The 24,456-nt window shown below is 33.6% G+C and overlaps 1 protein-coding gene across 10 annotated transcripts in view; it reads right to left on the minus strand.

The window, feature by feature from the left end:
- RALGAPA1 (Ral GTPase activating protein catalytic subunit alpha 1) overlaps positions 1 to 24,456 on the minus strand; it is a 273,838-nt gene that overhangs the window by 155,643 nt on the left and 93,739 nt on the right. For 6 of the 10 annotated variants that reach the window (XR_007152890.1, XM_047862177.1, XM_047862172.1 and 3 more), the window contains exons 13-17: positions 22,493 to 22,641; positions 19,568 to 19,697; positions 17,391 to 17,628; positions 16,203 to 16,364; positions 948 to 2,498 (exon numbers count right to left, since the gene is read on the minus strand). Coding sequence is in view for 9 of the 10 variants with exons in the window: in XM_047862177.1 (XP_047718133.1) it covers positions 948 to 2,498; positions 16,203 to 16,364; positions 17,391 to 17,628; positions 19,568 to 19,697; positions 22,493 to 22,641 (2,230 nt within the window). In the remaining variant the exon portion in view is untranslated. Of the gene's footprint in view, positions 1 to 172; positions 254 to 947; positions 2,499 to 10,888; positions 11,030 to 16,202; positions 16,365 to 17,390; positions 17,629 to 19,567; positions 19,698 to 22,492; positions 22,642 to 24,456 lie in introns of all 10 variants that reach the window. The other 4 variants (XM_047862180.1, XM_047862178.1, XM_047862181.1 and 1 more) reach the window with 4 other exon arrangements.

Below are 24,456 nucleotides of genomic sequence, written 5' to 3' on the forward strand. Positions count from 1 at the left end.
CCTCAAGTGGCATTAATGGCTCAATGCAAGATGCATTATACAGCATTCTGTTAATCATGCTAACAAAACCATGTTAAACAAACAAAATCAAAACCTACCTTACTGCTGAAAGTTAATTTTCTATATTTGTAAAGTTATTTTAATTTGAATCAAGATAAGAGAAGACAGTTACCATAATCTTGCTTTCTGTAATCTGTCCATAGAGGTTCCATATTAAAATCATGATTGGCTATCATGAAACCTTTATGCACATCTAAAATCTCAGAAAAAAGAAAAGTACTGGTAAGTGTTTTAAGGACTTGCATTCTATACAAATGAATGCAAAACTAAGAAGCCTGCAGCTTGTTTTTAAATGGCTTAAAGGTAACTAAATCCACTTTGAAATTTAAGAAATAATTTCTCTTTCAATGATAACTAAAAAATGTTAGTGCTGGTTGTACGACCTTGATTTCCATTATGTTATGTAATATCAAAATAATACTCTTCCAAGAAAAAAGATAAAACCAAGTATATCAATCATAAAAGTAAATGAACTCAATCAGCTCTAGCTGGTGCCCTTTTAAATATAAACTATAGGGGGCCAGGGAAGAAAGTATTCCAACTACTTAGTAAACTTAATTTCATGTCTCATGTAGTGCATACTCAGGAAAATATTTGATTTAGATAGCCTCTGAAAGGTCATTAAAATTTTCCTATTTTCTTCCTCTTTCCTATCTTGTTCAGCAGCAAAGAGGTTTAACTAAATGCCTTATAAGGGAAATTAGTAATTTAAATAAACATTTTATGCTGGGAAAAATACAGCTGGGAAAAGGCGCATGCATAACCAAACAGAGAGAAAGCAGTGACCATCCCAAAGCTTTTTGATTGCTTATAGCTTGCTTCAGTTGCATTAAGCCAAACTGGTGCTGTCTTTCTCCTTTTGCGCTCTGCACACTGTTAGTGCTCACCTGCAGCTTTCCTTCCAAAATAGCCCATTACATGACTGTACAGATCCCTCAGTGGAGCCTCTGGTGGCATTCTGTTCTGCCTCTGTGGGGAAACATTTGCCTTCGGCTTCGAAAGAGCATGTACAACAGTTTTATAAACGCCACCCAGGGAGCCCTGCTGTAGTCCTGCCTCATGACTTGATGACCTAAGAGTACTACGACTACCTAACTGATTACTTGCAATTCCTTCTTTTTGTAATATAGTGGTGGGAATCTCTGTAGATTCCTTACTTGTTTTGCTACTTACTGATGCTGTACCAACTGAATCTAGAGGCCTGTACACACCAGGTTTCACTATCTCTGTAAAACTATTTGAGCTGGCATGGGGGTTGCTGGTGCTGCTGTTGCTATTACTACTACTACTAAAACCACCAAGCTTCCGCAGTCTCATCTTCCATGGAGCCTCTTTGTTTTCCAGAGGATTATAAAACTGAACTGACTCAGTAGATGGTCTAAAAGTAACATGAACAGTATTTCGTTTTTTAGTAGTAATTTTCATGATTTTGGCTCTAGGAGTTACCGTTTCAGACAAGCTCCTTTTAGTTGGAGAAAGCTTGCTAGTGTTTGTAACATGAGGCAGTCTGTGGTTAACAGGTGTTTTTAGTGTAGTTTTCTTGGCATGCATAACATGTGGGACAGTGATTTTTTCATTAATTTGCACACCCTTACTAACCTTTTCAGCTAGTGTTGTATCTACACAGGCATCTAATTCTGTGGCTGTTTGTCTATACAGGTGTTTCCTCATTTCTTTATCACAAGGGCTACCTGAACTAGGTTCTGATGACTGTTTATCACTGTTTAGTTCCTTAGCTTTTTCATAAGTTTTTGTTCTCATAAAACTGTCTAACTGGTTAGGTGCAATACTACTCACGAAGACAGCTGAGTTTGGTTCTTTTTGAAACTGAATGTTTTCAGGAGTCCCAACAAAAGAGGTGATATTTTCTGATTTACTTTCCTGGTCTATGTATTCTAATTTATCTAAGGATGACTGTTCATCCCTATTTACTCCAACAATCAATTCCTGAGAAGCTACATCTTTACCTAACTCATTTCTACTATGATTTTCCTGGTTTTCCTTAAAATATTCTTTCAGGGAGGAAAGAAGATCGTCATCTCCTTCAAGGTCAATGTACTGGATTTGTTCAAAAGCTGAATCTGCAAGTTCTACTGGATCTATTAAGTGACAAAGATGATCATATATGCTATCACCAACTTCCAGAGAAGACTCTCTACTATGAGTATCAGTGATGTGGCTTTCAGTGGATCTAGTTATTGAAGAAGCCTCTGTGGAACTCTGCAAGCTTGGCGCATGACGGGATGAACTGTCAATGACAGGAACTGCACCTTTGGCTCGTTCAACAGTGAATGGTTCCAAGATGTCAGAAGTGCTGCTACTTCGAGGCAATGGTTGTTCCTCATTCAAAGCACCAAAAACTTCATTTCCAGTGTCTTCACTTTGTGAAAAATGTCTGACTCTAGTTGGGCGGGGAAGTATTTGAGCATCATCAATATCTGTAAAAAAGAAAAATTATAAACAGTAGAAACTATACGAACATGAAAAATACAGGATTAATTTCAACCATACCCTAAGCATATGCTTAAAATAAAAAAAATTCTGAGTTTTGTTTTGTAAGCTCAATGAAATAAAATCTATTAAAAGTAGAAATCTGTTTTTAAATAACGATGGGCACAAGCCAATACAGCATGTAGTGTCAATGAATTAGAAAACTATCAGAATACATTTTAAATGTTAACATGCATAGTAACAGTGAGGTGATGAAACATTTGGAAGTGCAGTTAAAGATAGAGCTGTGCCAATACATAAAGCAATTTAAACTTACTATTCAATTTTTCCTACTTAAGTTCTAAGCAGAAAAAAGTAACTCTTAACAAAGAAAGCTGATCTAAGTATCCCATTGCAGAATCTTATGGGGTCTCATAAATTCTCATTTCTTCCTTGCCAGGCAAGAGGCATTATCTTTTCTTCAAATCTTGCCTATTTGATCACATATTGCAAATGGGAATCTCCACCCTCTTCCACAAGTTCTCTGTGCCAGGAAACAGTTCTACTGAGGTGTTCTGCTTTATTTTTTTTATAGCATTAAAATTTATTCATCCTATCAAATAAAATACATGGTTAAAAAATTAGTTGTATTCTTCATTCTCACAAACACCGCTTAATCTTCTAGCAAGAAACCTTCTTTGCCTATCATTGGCCCTTTCCATTAAGCAAGCATTAAACCTTAAAAACTATCTATGTCTTCTTACATCTCTAAGAATCACAGATTTTAGAGTCAAAATGGACATTACAGATTATCTAATTCTCTTACTGAAGAAACAGAGGCCCAAAGAGGTGAAGCCATAAAGTATGAGAAGCCAGATTACTGTTCCATATCACTGCATTGTTTTCGCTGCTAAGTATATGGTAAATCCTCAAAAATATTTTTAAAATTGAAAATCACAAGATGAAATACTATTAAACTGTACAGATATATGCAAATTAGAAATTTTAGAATGAAAATACAGTGCCTAGAAATCCACTCTGGCCTTTACATTACCAAGAAATAACTAAAAATTTTGTTTTTGGAAGGCAGCAAAATATTATGAAAAAAGGACAAAGAGTCAAAAAGTCAGATGTTGTTACTCATTAGGCTTGTAATGCAAAGGCTAAAAGTAACAGGACCATAACTGAAAATGAGAAGATTTACATTCAGAGCAAAACAGTGACTTCCCTAAGATCACACACTAACTTACTGACTGTGCTGGGTCTAGAACTTAGGTTTTCTTACTCCAGACTCTGAAAAACAGTGTTTTCATTTATAAAATGGGGATAGCAATTCAAAATATTCTTGGGATTCATGCTATGAATAAAAGGAGGCTGGGGGCATATAGGTGGCTCAGTCAGTTAAACATCTGCCTCTTGATTTTAGCTCAGGTCATGATTGGATGGTTCATGAGATCGAGGCCCACATCAGGTTCTGTGCTGACAATGTGGATCCTACTTGGGATTCTCTCATCCCCTCTCTCTCTGCCCCTCCCCTTCTTGTGCTTTGTGTCTCTCTCAAAATAAATAAATAAACTTAAAAAAAAATGAGGCTGGTCCTTCTACTTTACCTATATAGCCCTTTTTGTACAAAGTCCAAAAGAAGCTACTTTATACACAGATTCAGATCAAGAGAAGTTTGTATTATGACAAGATTCCACTATATTCCTGAAGATACACATTTAGATTCCAAGCACAGGTCAAACACACAATACCTCTAGAAGTTAAGACAGATTTTATCATTAAGTTGAGGAAAATATAATATTCTAAAAACGACATTGGATTTCTTCATACACGCCATTTAGTAATTCTTTTAAATGAAAAAAGTGAAACAACTCCTCAGAAACCAAACATTTATGCATTTATACCCATTATTTACTATGGCAGAAGATAATGAATGCTTATTTGTGTGTCTCAATGAATGTAGGTATCTTGGTTTTATTTTATCTCCCATAATAGATCATAAGAACCTCTGCCTAGAAGACAGAGATTATATTTAACATGTACTCCAAGTTCCTTTCCACAAAATATCCTAATAGGACTTAGCAAAGGATAAAGACTATCTTCATTTTCTATAAAAATTCTTAAGAATTTTATAGTTATTTTATCAGCCCCAATTTAAAATTAAAATCTTAAAACCTTTTTAAATACCAATGTTATGATCCTAGCAAATACATGAACCTCAGAAAAAAAGCACAATATTAGTTTAAAATTTTAAGTTCCTTTACTGGTATTTCATAATTTTTCTATTCTAAACAAGCCAGTAAAGATTACTGTGAAGTTCTCTTTTTAAGTTTCTTCCCCAACCCAGTCCTCACCTTGCAAGGCAAATTTAGCCATTATTTCAGTCTGTTTTTTTCCGAATTTTTTTTATCACATATTAATACCTAAAATTCTTATGCAAGTTTAAGAGGGCAAGAGCTTAAAAAAAAAAAAAAGAAACAACATTTTTCTATCAGCAATGTACTGTTAGAGAATTTAAATAAAAACCAATGTTTAAGTTTTTAAATATAGTTCTTACATAGGCATGTAAGAATACTAACTGCATAACGTCAAAAAAGAAAATAATTGTTGACAGGAAATCAATGTCAGCAATTAAATTAAGCATAATTAATTCTAGCACACCTTAAATTTAAAGAAATGCCTGTATACCTGTATTCTGTTAAGGAGAAAAATACTAAATGACAGCTAAACCATATAGTCTTTTCTATAAGCTAGGCATTGTTACAAGCATCTAACATATATTAACTCACTTAATCCTAACAACACCACCGTGATATAAGTGTTGTTATCCCCATTTTATAGATGAAGAAACTATTTAAGTGTAGCCTGAGGCTACACAACTAGCAAGTGGAGAGCTGGGATTTGAAGACAAAACTTAGTCCACATTCTAAATATCCTGAATAACATGTCACATATTCATGAGGTAATTCATTAATTTTTTTAAGATGGCAAAAATTAATGTATTAAGAAATTATGAAGTGGCATAATGATTTATCTGTCTAAAGATAAGGATCTTAGAAATAAAAAATCAGTCAAATACAAACAGTAAATTATACAGAAGAAAACAACTAAAAAACTTTGTGATGGTTTGCTGAAAATAACAGTGGCATCAGGTTTAAACGAAAATGGTCTTCAAAACAATTATGCTGCTTGTATTTTACCTTGAAAAATAGCAGCCTCTAAATTATTTGAATCTAAAATAATACTAAAGTACCTAATGAGCAAACAAGAAAAAAGTTTTTTAACAAATCAAAAAACCTTTTGAACATGTATAAAATGCTTCCTATAGAGCCTACAAAGTATTAGAAACGCCCAGTTTCGACTCTGGATTTCCTTAATAATGTTTAGTATGAAAGTGTTGGAAATTATTTGTGGATTAGTTTGTTTTTCTGGTGGCGCCTGGGTGGCTCAATTGGTTAAGCGTCCAACTTCAGCTCAGGTCATGATCTCGTGGTTTGTGAGTCTGAGTCCTGGGTCAGGCTCTGCACTGACAGCTTGGAGCCTGGAGCCTGCTTTGGATTGATTCTGTGTCTCCCTCTCTAGCTCTGCCCCTCCTCCACTCACACTCTGTCTCTCTCTCTCTCTCTCAAAAATAAATAAACATTTAAAAAAATTTTTAAAAAAAACAAATAATGAAGCACTGTTAAATTTTAGCAGCCTGTGTAACATGACCTAGACAGACTAGAGTTCTAATAGCAAAAAGTATGACAAACAAGTTAGCAATTTTAAGAACTCATTCAAAGAAAATAGGTTTGTAAACTTAATTTCCGGTGAGAATCCCACACTACTTAATTAGAAAATAATAAGAAACAGTTGCAAAAGTATGAAGAAAGTCAGGTGCCCACGTGCTTATGTTTTTTAAATTCCTTCTTTCATTAAAGTATTATTTTTGGCAATAAAAGTTAATTTGCTTAAGAACAATTACTGAGATTTCTGGCTTCTCTCTAATCCATTTATCAGGAAAATGGAGACTGTTCAGCCTAAGTTACCAAATGCTTAAAAGTAAGTGCTTAAAAGTAAGTTACACTTAAAACTTAGTGTAAGAATAAAGGACAGGGAGAGCATGCTTGCCTAGACACCTCTATTACTTGTAGAGCTTTAAAAAAAAAAAGTGCTTGTACAACCTCCACAATATTCTATCAAAACCTGAGGCAGATGCCTGGGAAAAAATATTATTTCAATTGTTACACATGAGTCTGTCATTAAGAACTAATGAGAATGATATACAGCAAATGCCTTTGAACTAGTCCCCAGTGCTTAAGAAGAACTTTTCAAGGATATTCAGCTATACAACTAGTTTAGTTTATATAAAGCTGTACCATATAGCATCACACAACAGTGTAGGGAAAATGGACACTGAAACAAGATTACTGGAGGAGAAAAAAAGGGCTGGATGGAGATAGGGTACTTCGAAAATTTATGGTCCATTTAAAAAAATCTTAGTGTTAAAAATAAGAGGAATTAAACAGAGTTTCCTTTTATCCTCATAAGTATTCAAGAGTATCAGGTAAATATTTTTCTGGAGAACTCTACTTCTAACCAAGAACTAGAGTGACTGTATGTATTTTCATTGTTTTTTGGTGAAGCCAGTTACAGAAACCTCAACTCATGACTTAAATGATGTGCTCAGGAAATATTTTGAGTTCATTAAGCCTGTTCATATGAGGGAGAGATATAAAACTACGAAAAACCTTTTTTCCTGGGGCGCCTGGGTGGCTAAGTCAGCTAAGGGTCCGACTTTTGGTTTCTGCTCAGCTCATGATCTCATGGTTCAGGAGTTTGAGCCCCGCGTCCAGCTCACACTGCCAGTGTGGAGCCCGCTTGGGATTCTCCTCTGTCTGTCCCTTCCCCACTCTCTCCCTCTCTCAAATAAATAAACTTAAAACAAAACAAAACCTTTTTTCCTATGTAATTCACTATCCTTACTAATTTTCTCTGAACATTAAGCTATTCTTTTTTTAATGAAATATTCTTTTTTTTTTTTTTTAATTTGAGAGAGAGCAAGCATGTGTGAGTTGAGAAGAGGGACAGTGAGAGAGAGAGAAAGAGACAGAGAGAGAATGAATCTCCAGCAGGTTCCACACTCAGCACGAAGCCTGAGACAGGGCCTCATCCCATCACCCAGGGATTATGACCTGAGCTGAAATTAAGAGTCAGATGGTCAAGTGACCAAGCCACCTAGGTGCCCCTGTACATTAAACTGTTCTACAGTAAAATTTACTCAAAACCTTGTAACATAAGTTACAAACATAAGTAAATAGTTTGCTTGAGAATCTAAGACTGGCAATTTTCTTTTTAAAACTTAGGACTAGGGGCGCCTGGGTGGCGCAGTCGGTTAAGCGTCCGACTTCAGCCAGGTCACGATCTCACGGTCCTTGAGTTCGAGCCCCGCATCAGGCTCTGGGCTGATGGCTCGGAGCCTGGAGCCTGTTTCCGATTCTGTGTCTCCTTCTTTCTCTGCCCCTCCCCCGTTCATGCTCTGTCTCTCTCTGTCCCAAAAATAAAAACGTTGAAAAAAAAAATTTAAAAAAAAAAAAAAAAAACAAACTTAGGACTATTTTTTAAAAATCTCTTCATTCTGAACCTCTTTTTCTTTTCCCTATCTGTCCCCATCACTGTCCCACCTCCTTACTGCCTCAGTGCACCTAACACCTGAAGAAGCAAATGCTTAGGCCTTCAATTTGCCTCCAACAATCAGAGGCAATGAAGAAAAAGTCCAACAATTCAGAATTCTACTATATAAGTTTATATAAGAATAATCCTGTCCAATTTTCACAGCTAATTTTTAAATTTATAAGGTTAGTTCAATGCTTCCAAATTTGTTCTCTCTGGAACCTTAATGCTATAGAACCTGAATATGTGTACCTGGAAAAGTTATCCATGCTTACATAAGTTTGAGAAATAAACACGTGCGTGTGTGTGTGTGTGTGTGTGTGTGTGTGTGTGTGTGTATGTGTGCGCGCATGCGTGTCTGTGTCTCTTTTTAAAAAACTGACTTCTGGGGGCCTTTAATATATTGATATACACTATAAATCTTTGATCCATTGGATACTTATTAACATCTCCTGGACAGGGATGTAAATTTATACAACCAATATGGAATATGCTGAATTCACAAGTTACTTATCAGTTTTTGCTGCTACTTTCCATGTTCTTTGTATCTTTTAAGTCTTAAAAGAAAAAGGATTTTTATTCAAAATAACTAAGTCTAATTACGCTTTTATATTTTATATGTACACATGCACAAAAAACTGGAGGTATCTGTATTTTAAGTTATCAGTAAATAAGCACTCGGAAGATTACGTATATTTTCATATACTTTTTTACACAATCCATATTTTCTGAAATTAACATTATTTTGATAATCAAAGATAAAGTCTGTTTTTGATTTAGTGACTGGTGTCTCACCATTATCTAACTCTTTAAATCTAACACAGAATGCATGTTACCCCAAATGGGGGAAATGAAAGCAACAACAAATAAAACTGCGATTTAGAAAATTCCTTTCAAACATTCTTCATAGAACACCTCCCCCATTAAGCCATTAAAATTATTAACCTCTTTCTGAATTACATAAATGTGAAGGATTCTGAAATAGGAACTTATCCCAGTGAAGGCATTACCTTACAGCATTTTAAAAGGAACAATCTCACCTTTAAACTTTTAAAAAAGATTTCAGCACTTAACATGCATATTTGCCAAAATATTAGACATATTACAGAATATGTCTAAGTATTTATCAATCAAGGCATCCTAAACCAGAAAACACAAACATATCACATCCAATAATTGAATATTTTATTTTCTCATTTTTAGAAAAGTAAAATAATAAGGTTTTTTTTTCATTTACAATATTTTCAAAGAACACCAACCACAAGAGTGTCTGTGTATCTACATATAATTAACCCTCAATATGTACCCCCTTGGTTTGGGTGAAAGCTGATCTTAATGAGGTTACAGATGATGGAAAGGACTTCACCGGAAATATCATTATTATAAAAATGCACTTTCCGTTGCATAAGCTTTCAATCCATTAGGAACTGAAAGGATGCAGAGATGGGTTGTTTAAAAGACAAAAAAAAAATCAACCTCACCAAATGAGGCAATGTCAGGGATACACTCATAAGAGTGATAAGGAAGTACCCAAGAAAGGGGTGCCTGGGTGGCTTAGTCAGTTAAGTGTCCAACTTTGGCTCAGGTCATGACTTCTTGGTTCCTGTGTTCAAACCTTGTATCGGGCTCTGTGCTGACAGTTCAGAGCCTGTAGCCTGCTTCGGATTCTGTCTACCTCTACCTCTCCCCCACTCCCACTCTCTCTCTCAAAAAGGAATAAACATTAAAAAAACTAGAAATAATGTACCCAAGAATGTACAAGTGTTTTTCTTTGAGCTAGCACATTTTGCATAGTAATTATTCGACACATTTGCTTCTAAAGAACAAAACACTGTATGATTTTACTCACACAAAATTCTTTTTAAAAAAACTAATCTACGGTGATAGAAATCAAAAGTGATTGATTGTGTGGGGAGGAGATATACTGACTTGAAAGTGTCACTAGAGAATTTGAGGGGTAATGGAAATGTTCTATATTTTGTTTGGGATGATGGTTAATAGGAGTGTGTAGATTCTCAAAACTCATTGAACTGAACCCAGAATCTATACATCTTATTACATGGTAATTAAACCTTATTAAAGAGCAGACCATCTTATCCTAGTACTGGGCATCAAGGACCTGAGGCAGACCTGGAAAAATGACCGAATGTTGAGGTTCCTTGAAAATTGGAGCTTTACAGAATGATTTATTTGGTTTAAAAATGAGTTCTTAGAATCCCATATACTATTATACTCTAATATAAATACAAAGATTTATTCCAAAGCAACTCTAAGATTATATACTTTTCTCATTTATTGATTCCCCTTGCTTACTTCCATTACTACAGATGATGGAGATGCATTATTCAAGATTTACCATATCATTAGTCAAAACAATGGGAAATTAAAAGCCAAGGCTCTGATTGTTATCTTCCAAATCATCTTTAGTCAGACATAATGACATAAATATACATTACTACTCCTTTTACCACCTGAGAAGAAACCACTCAAAGGTAAACAAAAAAATTTACAACCCAAAATATTGGACATTGGCACAGCACTAAACTTAGCACTTCCAGAATGAACTGCAAGGACAGCATTAGAATTCAAATAACTCAAAATGTTGATTTCTCAACCACTTTCCCGATTTCCCACACCTCCCCCAAAGAAATTAACTTTGAAGAGTTTATTTGATTAAGCAAAATTTGAAAGCAGGATTAAAAAGTGAAAAGGGTGGTGCAGAAATTAGCAGAGGTGGCACTACCTGAAAGCTCATCAGAAAGGGGAGTGAGAACAATATCAGGCAAGAAGGGTTTGGAAGTATGGATCAGAACAGGAGCACTTTTAGCACTGCGTATATAGGCCGATGGCAGAGCACATTCACCAATGGATCGGCTTCTCATGGCTTTAAAAAAGGAAAAGAAAGAAGTGGGGAAGGAAAAAAGAAGAGTGACTATAATGAAAGGCTTGTGTCACAGAAAAAGCAGCAACAGAGAAAACTAAAAGATACAAAGGAAGGAAATTTTAAATTAAAACATTTCAGCACGGCAAATACTGGCAAGCTGTAAGAAAAGAAATCAGAGAACACATGACATTTCAAATGTAAAGTTTTTGGTGTAAAGCAGGAAAATGTTTCTTTATTATTAGCAGTTACAATGATAGAGCATTAAAAATCAGCAGACACTTTAAATTAGCACTATGTTCTCAAAACCAAGGGTTGGAAAGTTCATTTAATGGAAACACTGAAAAGAGTCCAACATCATTAGTTCAAAGAAATTTTGGTACTACATTTGGGCATTTCTTAGAGCCATTCTGAGGCAATTCTGAGACATTGTTCTTAATGAAGCTAAATTCTAAAAACAAATAATTTCTAATTTCATACTCTTCCCTAACAAAGTTTTGAAGTCACTCATTTTTAGAACATTTTATAATCTAAAGGATCGAATCTCATGGTTACTGTTAAATCTTGGTAGGAGAAGAATGCTTACTCCAATCAGTATCTCCTATTTATATTCAAGTGTAACAGCATAATTTAAAATTTTTAAGTAGAAATATATACAGAAAACTGAATTTGTGATCTGGATGAAAAATCAAGTTACTGAGAAAAATAAACAAGTTTGTGGTAATTCAAAATCTTAAACATACAATGTAACTTTATAAAGTTCTTAAAGATAAACTTAAAAACTGGATTACTTTTCAAAAATTACATTTGTAGTTGTATTTGGTAGTCTCTTCTAAGGAGTCACCAGTTCATAAAATTAAAGACAGATTTTAGCAGACTTAAAAATAAATTAACAATCAAGTTTATACTTTCCAAACATGTTTTTAACTTAACTTTTAGTTTAGGGATTCTTGAACAAATGACGTTATATATACTGTTACGTATGAATAGAGGACTTAAAAGAAACAATACTGCATAATATCCAGTATAATAGTGATGGTAAAAAAAATGTGAACATTAATATCATTTCAAAATCTTAGGTTTCCTGCTTACTGGAAACTCTTGGTTCCCTGACGCCTAAATTCCTTAGTCTATCACACAAGGCCTATGTGACCTTATACTAACTATACTAACCACTGAAACTGCATCTCCTCTCTCTATTCTCGTATGTTGCTGCCACAGATTTTTATACTGTTCCCTGAAATGTTCATGCTCTTTCACAACAGCATGGCTTTGTGAGTTCATAATATCCTCGGTCTTCTCTTCCTCCTGACACTCCTTACTCAAAATGTCATCTCACCTGTGAAGCTTTTCAGACTCTCCCATGTGATTAACTTACAAGCAATATGGCAATGAACAAAATAATTAAAAATCCCTGCTTTTGCAAACCTTACAATCTATTTTTAGTGGATTATATGTTTTTTATGTCAGCCTCCCAACTTTTCAAACACACAACTATATCCTCTTATCTTTATAATCCTAGCGCTTGGCATATATGAGCTCAACAAAGCTTTACTGAATGAATACTCTATTTGGGGAGTCCAGCATAATTATGTAAAAAACAAGTTTCGGTTGTGAACATATGGAGGAGAAAATCAAAGAAAGTATTCACAGAAAACTAAATATATGTCATAGCTTATAACTATACATTTTTCAAAAACTTTATTAATGTTGGCAAATAAAGATTCTTTAAGAGAAGCTTTTAGGTAAATTTATGTGCAGCAAAACATGGAGGATTGGATTATATTAATGGCAACAATCTGCCTTCGGTGTATGGTTTGTCAAGTAATATGTTAAAGATAACTGTATTTTGGGGTGCCTGGAAGGCTCAGTCTGTTGAGTGTCCAACTTCCCCTCCGGTCGTGATCTCACAGTTTGTGAATTCAAGCCCTGCGTCAGGCTCTCTGCTTTTAGTGTGGAACTTGCTTTAGATTTCTGTCCCCCTCTCTTCTGCACCTCCCCTGTTCTCTTTCTCTCAAAAATAAATAAACATTAAAAAAAAAAAAAGTAACTATTTTAGAATTGAACTCACATACAAAATGTCAGAATCTCGTCTTATGTGTTTTCCTACTAGTTTCTTCTCCTTAAGAAAATGACACAGTTTTACAATCTAGTGTGAAACATAGCTATGCGGACTTCAAGATCATCATTCATTCAATCTTACTAGAGCAAAGACACAAACATATAGGCAAAATATGTAGTGGTTATTAACACAAAAGATTAAAATACCATCTACAATTATAATCAGATGTGACTTTTAGAGATACTTATTTTAAAATTACATTGATTCTTTTAAAACTAATTTGATTCAATTTTCAATTCTACAGAAGAATTACAAGTTTTCTTCTATTTTTTCCCCCTTGAGTTACATAATTCCTTGGAGATTACAACTCCTCCTGTTCCTTCTTTCCTATCACCAACTTGAAGAGCCTGAGCATTTCCCTCGGAACTTTCTACAAACACAGTGGTTCAAGTATGTTATGATTCTGAATGAATTCTACACAAATGTACCCCTCTATTTTTCATTATACTATAGGTCTTTATACATACCTAAAATTTTGCCTAGTGCCTCACAACCGTGTAACCTGCACTATAGAAAGTTATTTACAATGAATTAGCTACTGGGATTTTGAGGGATTTACTAATCTAAAGCTTAAGTCAGAAATCTCTATTAAGCCACTGAAATTCCAACTGCCACATACATTCCTAAGCCACATGCATGAGTGATCTTAAATCTGTAATGTGTTGTATGTAGATGAAAGGGCAGTATGAAAAATATAACATCAAAAAGTAAAAACAAATTTTCAAACATATAAGCTGTCAATTTTTGAAGGCTTCTTATCTTTACCCCTCTCAAAAAGGTGAATAAAAAAGAAAAATAGACACACTCCACATAAATTCATCTTGGATCATAAAATATACACATTATGTCAAAAACTGTGACCTTCACTAGAGAATTCCCATGCAGCATACAAAATTCACGAACAGCAAATGTAACACATCACTAAAAGCACACAAACACAAAACAAATAGGAGGAAGGCAAATCTGGCCTTTTCTCATTTCTAAAATGTAACACATATTTCTCCATTTTTATAATTAAATAAAATTCACATCATACATACATGTCTGTCCACTGGCAGAAATACGTTTATAAGTGCCCAAACTTAGGCGCAATATTATAATAAACATAAACCAAGAGGAAAATCTGAAAACAGAAACAGTGATATATTTGTTCCAACAGTCGAATACCAGCTCCTAAATCATAACTATAAACACATTATTACTTCTCACGAATGTATTCTAAAGTAAGTCCTAAATTCACTGCATCCTTTAATGTGTTGGCATAAGCAAAACCTTAGATAAGAGTAGTGATGAGGGACTTACTAAAATGTATACACTCTCCCAGAAATTTAATTTTTAACTGTGTACATTCACTATGAACATAAAAAATTTTTTTTAAGAAAATATATATCCAAACACTATCCTAAATTAATCTGCTGCCCTTTTCAGTATTCTCCAACTTTACGCAGGCACCTTTCTTGACAAAATTCTTAATGCTTTAACTTTTTATTTGATAGGTTTGTCAATGAACAGGCCAGATAAGGTTGTTCTGACATAGGTACCAGAAAGTATTCATAGTCAGGCATGAACTTAAGAGGAGTATTTTACTCATTATATGCTCTTTAAAGATTAGAAATAGGCTAACATGTTAATAATTATCTCATTGATGCTTCTTAAAAATTTTTTTACATTTTAAATTTTACATTCCACACTAAGCATAAATTACTACTATAATCAGAAAAATTATATAAGGAACTTTGAAAAAATACAAGCTTTAAGTAAAACAGTAAAATTTTAAACTTAAAAGAACAATTCTGTCCTAAACAATACACAAATATTTTCATTAAATGTGACATTAACATAAAATGAAGACAGACATTTCAGATGTAACCAATATCTTCCTAAGAATCTCAAAGTGATTCTATACCAAACTTTAAATATTCTATCAATTTTAATTCATCAATATCCTTTTTCCTTGTATCATTTTTTGTTCTTCTTGCTTGACACAGACAATTAATATAATTCTATACTTATTTTATAGGCAGAAAACAATTGTGAAAATATAATTCTTTTGAAGGATTTAAAATTAACCATGATTTTTAATTATTTTAACTTTCTTTAAAATTAATAGTGTTTTTCACTGATTACCATCAAATATAGATACATTTCCACAAAAAATGCTCCTGCCATAAAAATCATGAATTGTCAAGCCTAAGGTAACTTCAAGCTATTTTGTTTCAGGCGTATAAGATATTATCATTCCCATTACACAGATGAAGTAAATAAAGCCTAGAAAGTTCAGTAAATTGTTTAAGATTATCTAGCTATTCAGTGATGAAGGAGAGTAAAAAAAGAGATTAGGACAAAGCCTGCTAGCCTGCTTATTTTTCATTTCGGCACTCTTTCTATTACAATTCAGACCAAGTTATAAGTCTCTGAGAGCAAAAGGAGTAAGATGGTAGCTAGGTCCAGAATATACTGAGTGATCCTACATCCATGGGAAATTCTTCCCATCATTGCTCCTTTGCTGCTATTTCCAAGATTACAAACTTTCTTCCATGTCTGTTAAGAGCAGCAAGGAACTTAGCAATAGACTCCACCTTGGTCTCAGGTATCTGCAATTAGAGAGCATAAATTCCTAGTTGAAAGTTTTTTTAAGCCAGTCTAATTATATAATTGTAGCTCTAAAAGGCTACACTGAAAATTAGCTACCCTAATTTTCCATGTTTGTGAGTATCTTCACTTACAAGAAAGTATACCAGTTAATGCATTAGTTCTGTAAAGTGAATCACAGTTTTACTTCTTCAATTCTGCAAAATAACAGTTTAAGATTATAGATACCTACAGTAAAATAAACTACATAAAAATGATGATGCAAAATAGATCTTAACAGCATAAAGGGATAACACAGCCTGTCATCAGACTCTAAGTAGTACTGAAAAAAAGGTTTTGCTACAGAAGTTTTTTCTTTAACAAAAGTTAACTGGTAAGAAAACTACATATTTACATACATTGTTACTAAGGACTATAAACATATCGCCATATACAAGTCTCATTATTTTAAAGAGTACATACCAACAGTTTTTTGCCGTACTATACTCCTTGCCTTTTCAGTTCCTGGGGACCCAGTAGTTGTTGCACTTCTCTGTCTCATTGGGGCTTGGCCAGGCTGATCACGACTCCATCCTCTAGAAAATGACTTGTCAACTGAAACTTTCTGAAATTCATGTCCAACTCCTAGAAATGTAGATTTTCAATCTAAGTATACTGTCACCTGATCAATAATCTCTTCAAATTATGTGGGCTACCTTGTCTCAGATCTCAGGTTTACTCACATTGTATTATAAAGTATCAAGTTAAATGCTTGTGTGCTGTTAAGGCTTTTTTGAACCTCATCTTACTTCACATTCCAAAACTGATACAGAATTCTACAAACACACCATCAAAAATAAACTATTATTAAATCCTCTGCCATCCACTTGGCTCCATTAAAAAAGAAACATTTGGACAAGCAAAAAAGGTTAAGAGATGAGCTAACCAAAAGCCATCCTGTGGTCGAAGTTAATAAATCTCTTATCTGCCAATAATAGTCCCTTGGGAAATAAATAGCCCAGGAAAAAGTAGTTTGGTCACGTAATTAACTACCATGGGCTACTGTTAAATATGAAATGTGACTCAGATATCATCTCTAGCTACCAACTAATTATTAAGAACGAAAAATACTAATACATCAAGGATTATAAAAACACGTATTAACAATATAATCACTATGTCCTGTCCCCCTCCCCCTTTGTAATACTCACTAGATACATAATCTACATCTAGGGAATGTTTGCTTTCAGTTAAAACTAAGAAAATGCTTTCAAAACAATTTTCCAAATAATTCTTTTTAAATAGAGTAATATGAAATCACCTAAATTCTAACAAAAAAAATCCCATATAATAAAAAGGAAGAGTATTTTGGTTAATTATTAAAAATAAAATATTTAAGATTCTAAATTGTTTAAATTTTAGCTAGACATGTACAGAACACTTTATTTCTCATCAAAATTAGTAATGATTTTAAGTTTCTTCAAGAAAAATTACAAGGCACTTACATGTTTTATTGTTGAAAAGTTTTAAACTTCTGGGTAAATGCAAGAGGGAATAGTTCAGAGAAAACATGACTTTTTTATCCTCACCCATCTCCCTGGCTTCACCCATCTTCCCAAACCAAATTATTTAAGCAAATTTATGTGGAACATCTCTGTGGACAACTCTTACCTTTCCCTTTGTGCTTTTTTTGCTTCTGTTCACTCAGCTTATCCAATGGTAAATCACTGAGATCCAAACTATATAAATTTCTAGCTAAAACTTTAGTTAGTGTTTCCATAGTCAGTGACCACTCAGTGGCTAACTCCTCCCAATAGGTCAATGATGATAATACTGAGAGTAAGTCATCCCATAGTTCTCGAGAGATGTACACATTTAGATTTGCTTTGATCCAGGCAACGATAAGAGTCTATAAAGACAAATAATAACCATGAAATATGTTCAAGTTCAGATATTCAATTATAAAAATATTACCCAAAACAAGCAGAATTTTAAACTACATAATACCCTTGATGCTTTCTTGGTACATAATACTTGTAAAAGTAATCCATGCAACCATTAGCATCTACTATTAATTTCTTTTCAACAATGGCCAACTCCCAACATTCTAAGCAATGTGGGCAAGTTATCAAAACTGAAAAGAAATATCCCTAAAGTTGTAACTATCCTTCATGCTGTATTGCATTAATGTTAAATAAAATAAATGCTGCTTAAAGAGTCTCCACACTACTAAGTGTTGAAATTATTGACTAGTTAATGGTTACTGAGCTAAATTAACCAAAACCTACAGTCTCAAATTGAAGATGAAAATCAGTATATAACTTGAATATTCCAAAAAAATAAGTTATTAGAGATATACTTAATGAAATTTCCTGAAAAATTTTATGTAAACTGAAGAATTAAATTAAGTTTAATTCTGAAGACACCAGAAGAATTAAAGGTGTTCTATAATAAATCCAGTCATAGAATAAAAAATTTATTAAAGGGCAGAAATTTCTGATCAGCCATTACTCCTAAGATTATATGGATTTCTACTAAAGATAGAACCTCCTATTGAAACAAGTCATAAAGATTTTTTGAAAGCTTCACTCTATATTTTATACTAAAAATTTCACATTTATACTTTAAATATAAGCTGAAAATGAGCAGACCTTATAGTATAGAAAATAACCAGTGATTCTCCATTCTAAATTTAAACATCCACACTACAATAAAGTTATTCCACATAGCAAGCTAAAATTGCCTTCCTATAGCTCTCAAAATTAGTTTAGTTCTAACAATTGAGAAATCTTTTTAAAAAGGGCTAATGAAGGGGATGCCTGAGTGACTAGTAGGTTAAAGCATCCAACTTTCAGCTCAGGTCATGATCTCATGGTTCGTGGATTCATGAGTTCTGGCCCCACATCGGGCTCTCTGCTGTCAGCGCAGAACCTGCTTCATATCCTCTATCTCCCTCTCTTTCTGCCCCTCCCCCACTCGACCTATCCCACTCTCTCACAAAAATAAACAAACACTAAAAAAGGGCGAGGGGTAATGAAGTTAAGAAGAGTTTAGATAATAAATATAACTGGTTTCAAAAGATTATTCACTACCAGCATAAAATTTTAGGCAAATGAGCACATTTAAAAATAGTAATAATTTGAAAGACTATACTTATGGACAAGAATTAGATCTGAGATAGTTTTTATCTATGATATTAAGAACCATTTTATCCATGTATTTGTAGTTAATGTGCCATCTTAAGAATATATTATTTTGCTATTTTCCAAAGAATCCATGATACATTTAAAGTCAGTACTCTATCCTCAGGTTGGAAAACACAGTATGTAATTCTTATTTAATCAAACTACCACAGATACTTAAGATAAAGACTTGAATAAAGTCTTATAGGAGCAGCACAATAAGAAAGAATTTTTATTATCAACTACTTTTTCACTACTACAGAACAACATAAAACAAAGTTTTGCTTTTCTAACAATGCCAGAGATTTGGAAACTCATAAAGCAAACAATCAGGCCATTACTCATGAAGCTCTCTGGCAGCTTTTTGCAAGCATGTAAATAAATATGCCACACAAGAGAGAAAGTTCAGTATCATCAGCCTGTTTCAATGCTTTTTCACAGTCTTGGTATTTCCTTCACTCTGATACTAGGTTGTGAGTGTCTATGTATGGCAAATAGCCTATTTAGATAAGCACTTTTAATTTAGTTCTACAAAAGACCCTTTAATGTGAAATAATCTTTAAGTTAAAGCTTTTTTTCCCAAAGAACAAGTACAGGGCTCAATGAATCTTATAAAAATACATATCTGTCCATCTATTTATCTATTTATTTATTTATTTTTATTGCCTGGAAAAGTGGTCCTGCAAGTCGACCTGCCAAGGTCATATTTTTTTTCCCCTGGAACTGTAGAAAAGCTTGTGATGGCATCTTCAGTACAGACTCCGTGACTCTGAGCAACACAAGCAGCATCTGTTCCCTTAAAGTAAAAAAATTAATTAATGTTTCCTTCTTGAATATGTTTGTTTTTGGTTAACGAATAACTTTAAAACTAATATTTATTATAAAATGTATTATCTTTCCATAACTCAAATATCAAATATCTTTCAAATTTTTACAATTCTTTAAATGTTAAAATTAAAAATTCCATTTTATAAACTATACCAGCCATTTTAAAACCATTTTTCATTCATAAAACCCTCCCATCAAATAAAAATGTATGCAAAGCTGATGAATTGGAGGTGAGAATGTGGAGACTGCTCCCATCCCCCAACCCCTGAAAATGAAGTAGTGACTGACTTTAGGGAGCTGTCTGAAGAACACTCTAGCTATACAATTTGGTTCTACCTTGATGCCTATTCATCTACTTCATCTTTATAATATGGAGAACAAGTACACATCTAGAAGTGTACCAGGAGCAATGTCTAACTACAAGACATTTTAGGATCAATAGATCATAGCGATCCTGACAAGTAATCAAGGACCATCCTTTTTAATTTGGCCATTTTTTAACTCTTTATTCTCCTTGTGTACTCCAAGTCAAGCCTATCCTAATATTTTCTCTACCTTGCCTCTTTCTCCTAGATGCTTATTATTAAGACCATAAAACTACCTTATTTGCACCTGATAATTTGGAAACTGATTCAACCACATGTGAAATGGGTATTTCAGTTTGGGTATACAGCCAGGCTAACAGTCCAATTCCCTATCACAACCTCTTTGGTTTGTTTGCAATCCCATTCCAGGCATAGCAATATGTGGGACAGTCCATTTGAGAAATGTGGCAGAGGCAGCAAGAGATCACAGATCTAGATTCGTAATTTTGGGGGGAAGGGAGGGCAGATTAAGATAGAAAAGTATCACTCAGTGAAAAATATCCTTCATTTATTAACAAATAAATATATGCATTCATTCATAAGATAGAAATCAAAGTTGCCACATTTGTAATCTTAGGCTTCTAGCTTAGCTGTATGAAATGAAAAGCTATTTGAAATCAACTACATATGCAATAAAGTATACATTTTCCAAATAAATCTTACATGATGTGTGGTCAAATCAACACTCACTCATCTATAACCTTTTACTTTGTGATATAATAGTAATGATTTTAATTCATAAAATCTTGTAAATTCAATGTAAATATGTGAGTAATCTCTCATAATACTATCACTTCTAGGGAACTTATAAAAAAATTTTTTTAATTCTAAAATCGTGTTCCATATAGCAGGTCTCTCACTTTAACCTGGCTCAACAGCACTGATATAAAGTACATTAAAAAAAAAAAAAGGAAAGGGGGCAGGAGACTAACAAAAGAATGGTTCAAAATAGTACAGTTACTGATTAATCATAACCTAGGCTCAGATGTCATAAGGACCGCAATTCAAATCTCAGCTATGTGAACAAAATTGTGTGCCTAAGAATCACCATGTAAAACAGAGAGATTATCTACCTCAGGGTTGCTACAAGCATTAAGAAAATGCATGTATAGTGCTTAAAGATACCTGGCATAGAAAAGTGCTCCAATTAAGTTAATAACAAACTACTTCCAGATGTAACTATATCAACGTTGCTAATAAAGAATTTTTTCAAAATAAAGTCATTTTTCCACATGCAGCAAAACATATATTAAGCATACTCTTTCACTAAGTACTCCCACTTTTTAAGAATAAGTCAAAGGAGAAAAATGATGTATGTATAAGGATGATCACTGTCTTGTCTCCCCCCAAAAACAAAATGAAATAACTACATATCCATCAAAAGATGACTGGTTAAGAAAATTATGGTACATGCAAACAGCATAATACTATATTATGACTATGTATATGGTTTGGTGAACCAAATATTCATCAAAGGGCAAAACAATGACTACCTCTTGAGAGTGAGCTTTGGGGAAACTTTAATTTTCTTTTTACAACTTTTCTTCATTTTTTACAATGAAGATGTATCATTTTTGCAAAAACTGAAGAGCTGCTCTTTTCCCCAAAAAGCCTATTTTTCCATTCAATTAAACAAATATTTATAGAGTACAAGTAATACATAAAATTCTATGCTCACAAACATAGGAAATATAAAAACAAAGACAACCAAGATATACTTTTTAGGGCCTCTCAATTCAGAGATAAACAGACAATTTATACAAGTAATTTAGGAATTAAGACAATTTTGACAAGAACTGTAACAGGTATAAACACAGAATGAAAAGAAGTGAAGTGAGGGGAAAGAATGTAAGTAAGGATATGTGGAAAAAGGAAGGTGAAATCTAAGGACAGTTATTACAACAGAAAAACATGGCAAGAATTAGGTATTCTTAAAAAAGGTTCAAGAATGTGTGGAGAAGAGCAATTTGGTAAAGCTGGGAACCAGATTCCATTCTGCAGGGTGGAGTTTAGGCTTAAAAGAGAGACAGAAAAGTAGGCAGGGATCTCACTGTACATGGCCTTGAATGCCAGGTTGAGGAATAAAGCATTCTTACATTTAATCATTTCCGTATACTTTTATTCACACATGCATAATTTCATTTATTCATGAATGTATTCATTCGGGAGAGTGGGGTGAGGGTGTCCACTTTAAAATATAATCCAAGAAGGTTGATCAAAAATGTCTGAGATAAAGTGGAGACTATTGTCATCCTAATTATTACATTAAATATTTCTCCATTCATTAATAGAAGCCTCTACAATACTGTGACAAGCTCTGCTCACAGACACTATCCCTCTAAAAATTATTATATTCATATACACAATCAAAAAAAAATAAAGGATAAATATTTTTTACCAAGTTTTTTTGTCCATTGATACTTGCACAACCATGAACCGATAAATGTTAAGAATGCGTTTACACATATCTGTGTGCTCATCCAGAAGGTTTTTAATTTCATTTGCAGGTTCAAGAAGAAATATGTTTGATGAGTTTATAATAAACACCTAAGACAAAAGAAATAATTAGCTATTCATTATAAAATTAATAGCAAATTTCATATTCAGAGAAAAAAATAACTTTAGATGCTGATCACTGGGTGATCTAGACTATAGGTTAATTCTAACCCTATTTCTACCCCAGCTTGACATTTGAAACTTAAACTCATTAAACAATTGTTTTTATGTTTATCTAGACAAATAAAAAATCACTATTAGGCACCCAAGAAAAATAAACCAAGTGAAAAACAGCATTTTTAAAAACTGAGAGCTTTAATATAATAACTCTACTGCTGTCATAAAATGAACCAATAAAAGAAAAACTGTTTAGAATAAAAGATGATACCTAAATCAAGAACAATTTTCAAAATACCATCTATCCTTTCTTTTCATGTTTACAGGCTAAGTGTGTTTATCTGCTTTGGTAATAACAAACTGTATGAATAGATCATATACTATAGTACTACTAATGAGGATCCATTAATATACATCTTTAATTTATTGTAAAGAAATAAAAAGTTTGTTATAATCAAATCATTTATTGTATTTGCTATCGAAGACAAAGTTATTATAATGGTTGACAGGTGTGTACAAAGGCTCTTGAGGACACTTTGGAAGCACAGAATATTATATCTATTGTGAACCTTGGACATTTAGATTTTCTATACCCATAATTCTGATTTAAATCTCCTGGATGAACTACATAATAAAACATAGTTGTGAGAAAAGAATATTAAGCTAACTTTAAAATAGCGAAGATGGGGCACCTGAGTGGCTCAGTCGGTTAAGCGGCCAACTCTGGCTCAGGTCATGATCTCACGGTTTATGAGTTTGAGCCCCACATCAGGCTCTGCACTGATAACTCAGAGCCTACAGCCTGCTTCGGATTCTGTGTCTCCCTCTCTCCTCCTCTGCTCACGCTCTGTCTCTGTCTCTCAAAAAAATGAATAAATGAATAAATTTTTTAATAAATTAAAAAAAATAGTGAATAGATGACTCTGTAAGTCTACCAACACTGACCAAGTAGGCACAAATAAAAATTAGACATAAGATAAGGACATAACAATATATCCAGTAGAGAATTTTAACATGATAGTTTCAATGGATAACTTTATTTGAATAAAACTGAAAAAATTTTAAATGTATTTATTTTGTAGACAAACATAAATTGCTAAAACTAACTCAAGAAGAAATAAAAAAGATGCATACATCAATAATCATGAAAAGACCTGGTTATCAAAGCCTCCTTGATTCATCCCTGAACACCAGGCCTAGACACCTTTACTGGCAAAGTTGTGCCTAGCATGGAAGATGATTCCTATTTTAAACAAACTGTTTCAGAGACAAAAAAAGGAGAACTACCCAATTAATTTTTATAAAACCCTAATCCTGCTCTCCAAAACAGACATGAACTATATAAGAAAAGGAAGTAAGAGGGGCGCCTGGGTGGCGCAGTCGGTTAAGCGTCCGACTTCAGCCAGGTCACGATCTCGCGGTCCGTGGGTTCGAGCCCCGCGTCGGGCTCTGGGCTGATGGCTCAGAGCCTGGAGCCTGTTTCCGATTCTGTGTCTCCCTCTCTCTCTGCCCCTCCCCCGTTCATGCTCTGTCTCTCTCTGTCCCAAAAATAAATAAACGTTGAAAAAAAAAAAAAAAAGGAAGTAAGAGACCAATATCACTTGTGCCCAAATAGACAAAAGTACTGAGAAGATAGTGGCAATTCAAATTGATCAAAGTATCATACATATTTTATGACCAAGTAGTATTTACCCCAGAGATTTAAGAATACCTTGACATTAGAAAAGTCTATTAACAAAGAATACCCTA

Source organism: Prionailurus viverrinus, chromosome B3, assembly GCF_022837055.1.
Source record: "Prionailurus viverrinus isolate Anna chromosome B3, UM_Priviv_1.0, whole genome shotgun sequence".
NCBI lineage: Eukaryota > Metazoa > Chordata > Mammalia > Carnivora > Felidae > Prionailurus > Prionailurus viverrinus.